The sequence below is a fragment of the Salmo salar genome, chromosome ssa09 (assembly GCF_905237065.1).
Source record: "Salmo salar chromosome ssa09, Ssal_v3.1, whole genome shotgun sequence".
Classification (NCBI taxonomy): Eukaryota; Metazoa; Chordata; class Actinopteri; order Salmoniformes; family Salmonidae; genus Salmo; species Salmo salar.
The window spans coordinates 129,558,663-129,564,662 of record NC_059450.1 but is presented as its reverse complement, the minus strand read 5'-3'; the positions used below and the strand labels follow the sequence as shown (position 1 = coordinate 129,564,662).

At 40.5% G+C, this 6,000-nt stretch overlaps 1 protein-coding gene across 1 annotated transcript; it reads left to right on the top strand.

Annotated features, from left to right (window-relative positions):
• The first annotated feature begins 2,156 nt into the window (after positions 1–2,156).
• Positions 2,157–5,686, top strand: LOC106612818 (ribosome maturation protein SBDS). Its single transcript, XM_014214342.2, has 5 exons — positions 2,157–2,582; positions 3,251–3,380; positions 3,496–3,696; positions 4,020–4,184; positions 4,587–5,686. Exons 1-5 carry the CDS (start codon positions 2,455–2,457, stop codon positions 4,713–4,715), a joined length of 753 nt encoding a protein of 250 aa, XP_014069817.1. The 5' UTR covers positions 2,157–2,454; the 3' UTR covers positions 4,716–5,686.
• Positions 5,687–6,000: the final 314 nt, after the last annotated feature.

Below are 6,000 nucleotides of genomic sequence, written 5' to 3'. Positions count from 1 at the left end.
GTGCCTTTATTTCAACCAACATAGATGTATTCATTCAAACGAATAAAAATAATGACACCCTCTTCTTTGGGAGACTTTCAAAGCTGTATTACAGGGAAAGATCATTTCTTACAATACTCATTATGTCAAACAAAGAAAACTGAAACTTCAGGAACTGGTGGACTCAATTCTGGTAATAGACTGCCAATAGCCAATTGATCTTTCGACCGGGTGTAGTGGGATTATTTATATATTAAGATTTTGAGAAGATTTGGTTTTCGGTCTAATTTCATCTCATGGATATGACTGCCCTATTCTGCTCCTACGGCTAGCGTACACACCAACTCTCAACATTCAAAATACTTCCCCCTCTCCAGAGGGACCCGTCAAGGTTGACCTATGTCCCCGTTCCTTTTTGCTCTTGCGATAGGACCACTTTCCTTGGCCTTAAAATTATCATCATCGTTCACTGGAATCCACCGAGCTGGTGAAGAGCACAAAGTGTCACTGTATGCAGATTATCTACTATTATATATCACTAACCCTGTAAACTCTGTTGCTAACAATGCATATTTTAAACACATTTGGATCATTCTCAGGTTACAAATTGAACATTCAGAAAAGTGAATGTTTTCTGATTAACCCTGCTGCCAAGCAAAAGGTCCCATGGAGCTCTGCCTTTCCATCTGTCACGCTCTGGCTTTTCCTATTTAGGTGTGAATATAACACACTCTCTGGCTACCCTCCATAAAAATAACTTTGCAAGCCTAGTCACACGAGTTAAAGCAGACTTACAACGCTGGGATAGTCTGCCTCTCTCATTAGCTGGCAAAATCCAATCTGTTAAAATTAACATTTTACCTAGGTTTCAATACCTTTTTCAATGTCTTCCGATCTTTCTGCCGAATTTTTTTTTTACCAAGTTGGATAGGCTCATTGATCATTTTATCTAGGCAGGCAAATCACCTAGGATACGTAGAGCAATACTGAGATGGAGGATTGGCACTTCCAAATTTACTGCTTTACTATTGGGCAGCCAAAATTAAAAATATTATGGTCTGGTGTAATGCTCCAGGGACCAACTGGTGCTTATTAGAGGCCACTCCTGCCAATCATCCTCCCTTTCTGCTCTTGCCTGTGCCCCACTGTCCTTGTATCCTTCAAAGTATACTGGAAACCCCATTGTGTGGTCTACTTTGAAGATCTGGAGATAATTTTTATATTTTCTGCCCCTTCCGCACAGAATTCACTACACCAAAGAAAAACTTTGTAAATTCCTATGAGCTTTTGTACCGAATACATTACGTTGTTGCAGGTGTCAAGCTTAGGGGCATGTGGCAGCAGTGTGTAGGAGGGAGGTTTCTAGGTGTGAGAAGTGTGCAGAAGGGCATGAGACAAAGGAATGTGTAGCATTGGGAAAAGTAGTGGTACTGTATGTGTTAATTGTAGGGGTGCCCATGGGGCTGGGGATCAGAAATGTCCAGTGCGAGAGGCAGGTTGAGGTTTTCAGGGTTAGAGTAGTGCAGAAGTTGTCATATGCTGAGGCAGTGAAGGAAGTAGAGGAATATTGGTCAAGGGGGAGAAATCCTGAGAGGAGTGGTGTGAGTAGTAGACATGTACCAGTACAGAGGGATAGGCCAACAAGTGATATGTTTCAGTAAAATTAGATGTTTAGCATTTATAGCAATGGTTATCAACTGTACTGCAGGGAGAAGCTGTGGTGGCAGCTGCAGAGAAGTATTTGAGTGTGCGAGACTTGACATCAGAAGAGTTACAGGGTGTGTTAAGTGGTGATGTCCCATCCTTTCAGGTTGTTGGCATGAGGTAGGACTAAATAGATTTAAATAGTGGAGTAGGGTGGTGTTATTTTTGTATGTTTTTGTGAGGGTAAAGTTAGATGGTAGGGTATTTGTTTGTTTATTTTTCAAGTGAAGTATAAGGGAGTTGTACTTGATTATCCTAAAAAACTGGACTGTTGCTACAGTGTTATAATATACATTTATTATTGAATTAACCAGACAGTTGCTTTGGTTTTTGATGTTGTTACGGCTCTGTGTTACACAAAGTTTAATATTCCATTGAGGTATGTGTGTAAAGCTATTTTGTAGGCAAACTGAATGCGCACAACAGTAAACCGATAATTTTTTTAAAGTACAAAATATAATGAGCAAAAAAATACACCAATCCACTCAACGTTTTAGCAGACGCTTTCATCCAGAGGAAACGTTTTCGTACTGGTCCCTCATGAGAATCGAACCCACAACCCTGGCATTGCAAGCGCCATGCGGTAATGCGTGGCGGTGACGGTACGGATGCAACATTAAACCTCATCGAAGAAGATCAACAAAAAGTCGGAAACTTTTTACCTAGTATGTGTTTCAGTCCGGCGGAATTGTTGTGAAACTCATAGCACACCAACGCCGCAATAATCGTATCGCTTTACTTGCAGATTACCCTGTTTTGTAAAGCAGAAATATGTCTATATTTACACCAACAAACCAGATCCGACTCACAAATGTGGCGGTGGTGAGGATGAAAAAGGGAGGAAAACGATTTGAAATCGCCTGCTACAAAAATAAAGTGATGAGCTGGAGATCTGGAGCGTGAGTGTTTAAGGAATGTGGCTAGCTAGCTATAATGGCTAGCTAGATCTGTTTGATACCCACTGAGGCACATATCAAACACTACGAGTATGTCAGACTAATGGTAGTATGTTTTCATATTTGATGTATTTATAATAATCTCCGAATGTAACTAAATATGTATATAAACAAATGGTGCTGTTTCGGAGGAGCAAGTCATGACCGATCACTGGCCTTGTATCATATTCTTACCAAGTGTCGAGAGGCTGTGGAATAATGAGGATCTGAGGAACAGTCTGTGTCATGTGTTTTGCTTCACTGATTCGTTGGACTTTTGAAGTGCCTACACCTGGCATCTTTTGAATAAAACAAAATGGGACACCCCATCGACCTCCCCCAGAACCAAATCCAGTAACCGGTCAGAGTTCATACAATATTTGGTTTTGGGTATTGAAAGCATTTAGCACAGTGCTTCTATCCTGGTCCTGGGGACCCAAAGGAGTGCACATGCCCTAACACTATTAATCTGATTCCACTAACCAACTCATTGTCACACCTTTGATTAGAAGAATCAGGTGTGTAGTGCTAGGGCAAGAATTAGGAAGAACAGGATTAGGAGACAGTGATAGCAAAACTTAATGTAAACACTTAATACATCTCCATGCCATTTCCATTTGCCAATTACACAGAGAGAAGGACCTGGATGAAGTGTTGCAGACCAGTTCTGTTTTCAATAATGTTTCCAAGGGTCAGGTTGCCAAGAAAGATGATCTGTCAAAAGCCTTTGGAACAGATGACCTGACAGAGATATGCAAACAAGTAAATACATTGACAAATACAAACACCAGTAACTAATATTACACACATTCATTCAACATTATGTATTGCTGTGATATTTGCCTATTCTGTATTTGTCTTTTTCTTTGTCGGTCAGATTTTAGCTAAAGGAGAACTCCAGGTTTCAGATAAGGAGAGGCAGAGCCAGTTAGAGACGAGTTTCAGAGACATTGCAACCATCGTGGCGGAGAAGTGTGTGAACCCAGAGACCAAGCGACCATACACAGTCAACCTCATAGAGAGGGCCATGAAGGATATCCACTACTCTGTCAAGGCCAACAAGAGCACCAAGCAGCAGGTAGGGCTGGGACACAGTGTTGTTGCTGGAGTCTAGACATTTTCCTTATTTTAATATTGGCAAGGAAACATGAATGAACGGCTTTGTTTTTAATGCTCACTCACTGTGCATACTGTGTGTACAAGCAGTGGCAAGATTTAGCCATAAATTATTCCCTTCAAATGTGAAGAGTTTGATCTCTCATATCAAACATGATGAACCTGTATGTTGTTTAGCTTCATAAACCAGAATACTTACATGGATGGCATTTAGTACGTACCAACAAATGACAGTCTTTGTCATGCTAATGCCGATGAATCTAACAGCTGTTTGTTTGTTCCTAGGCTCTGGAGGTGATCAGGCAGCTGAAGGATTCCATAGAGATCCAGAGGGCCCACATGAGGCTGAGGCTGGTCCTGCCGGTCAAGGACGGCAAGAGGCTGAAGGAGAAACTCAAACCCCTCCTCAAGGTGGTGGAAAGTGAAGACTTTGACGACCAGCTAGAGATGGTGAGAGACAGATCCCTCTGGTCTATACTGTCCTAGACCGTGTGTCTCTTAAGCACTGTGTCAATCTCATTCCATGCTGGGCTGAGTGTCTGCGGGTTTTCGCTCTTCCCTTGTACTTGATTGATGAATTGAGGTCACTAATTAGTGAAGAGCTCCCCTCGCCTGGTTGTTTAGGTCTTAATTGAAAGGAAAAAAACATGTAGACACTAGGTCCTCCATGGAATGAGTTTGACACCCCTGCTCTTAACTAAAATTGTTATATTTTATCTAGACATCCAAACGAATATGTAATACACTGTATACGCTATGAGTAGTAAATGGTTCAAGTGATGCAACAACAACCACTCTCTCCCTCCCCCCTCTGTCTATATATATTTCTCTCCCCCTCCCTCCATCCTCCAGGTATGTCTGGTGGACCCGGGCTGCTTCAGGGAGATAGATGAGTTGATCCGCTGTGAGACGAAAGGTAAAGGTTCCCTGGAGGTGCTCAGTCTGAAGGATGTGGAAGAGGGAGACGAGAGGCTGGAATAGCCTTCACACAGAGCACTATAGGACTACATACATACACTATCTTACCACCACCGTTGCCACACAAACTGCAAACCCTTCATTAAAGAGACTGCTATTTCTAATACCAATGGATCCCTTCTTATTTCCAGCCTCTGTTTATTTGAAGATAATTATTTAACTGAACAGAATTTTTTTTTTCCTGCCCTACGTACAACTACTGGATGTATAGTCTCTCGTGACTGCTGATTTGCTTCTGGGTGTCGATTGCTGAATGTATGACCTGTTGCAAGATGCTTTAGCGGGAGGTTGATGGAAACCTGAACTCAAACATTGAGATGCTCTGTATTTCTTTAGTTTACAAAACAAGTTTGAGGCTTGTCAGGTATTGACCAGTTTTTCACTTCATATTATGAGTTTTGGCAAACACTGACAAACCATTTTCAATCATTATATTGACCCATGCAACAGCAAATGCAGCTTGTGCAAGTTAATAAACACGTGATCAGATGGTTAACGTCTACAACATCAGAGGATTGATTACCTAGCAAGCCATCGAGGCAAGGTAAAATATCACAAATGGAGCTAGATAAAGCCAGAAGAATAATATACTTGTTGAACATAGCTATAGCCATCAGTCTTGTGTTTTTTCATGGTCATCACTCACTGCTAAGTTTGTCAAGGCCCTGACGGTGTATAGCTATCTTGCCCGGGCTTTTTGCTGCGATCATGCACGTGCACCACTTGAATGTGATGTTTGCTTATGAACAAAAATGGCTCTATATAATTGAATGAAGTTATTTTTGTGAGTCAACTTCTACTCAAGTAGTTAATATGGTTTTGACCCTGCCTTTCATTTTACCCAGTGTGCCATTTCACCATATTTATGAAGCCATATTTTATTATTAATAGTTAATTTAACCCCTTAATTTATATATTTCTTCATAATGAGTCTTTCCTTATAAACAAGTGCAAATAAAAATGTAATAATTTCATTGTTTTTATTCATTTTTGTATGGTATAGTCTCTCCAAAAACTGAATCAATAGCCCTATGCCAAGTTTATGTAGGTAAAGGGGCAATATCAAGAATTTGTTACTGACATTACTCGAGCAGAAATTGTACAGTGCCTTCAGAAAGTATTCATACCCTTTGACTTATTCCACATTTTGTAGATTGTTTTTCTTACCCATCTACACACATTATCCCATAATGACAAAGTGAAAACATGTTTTTATAAATGTTAGCAAATTTATTGAAAATTAAATACAGAAATATCTCATTTATGTAAGTATTCACACCCCTGAGTC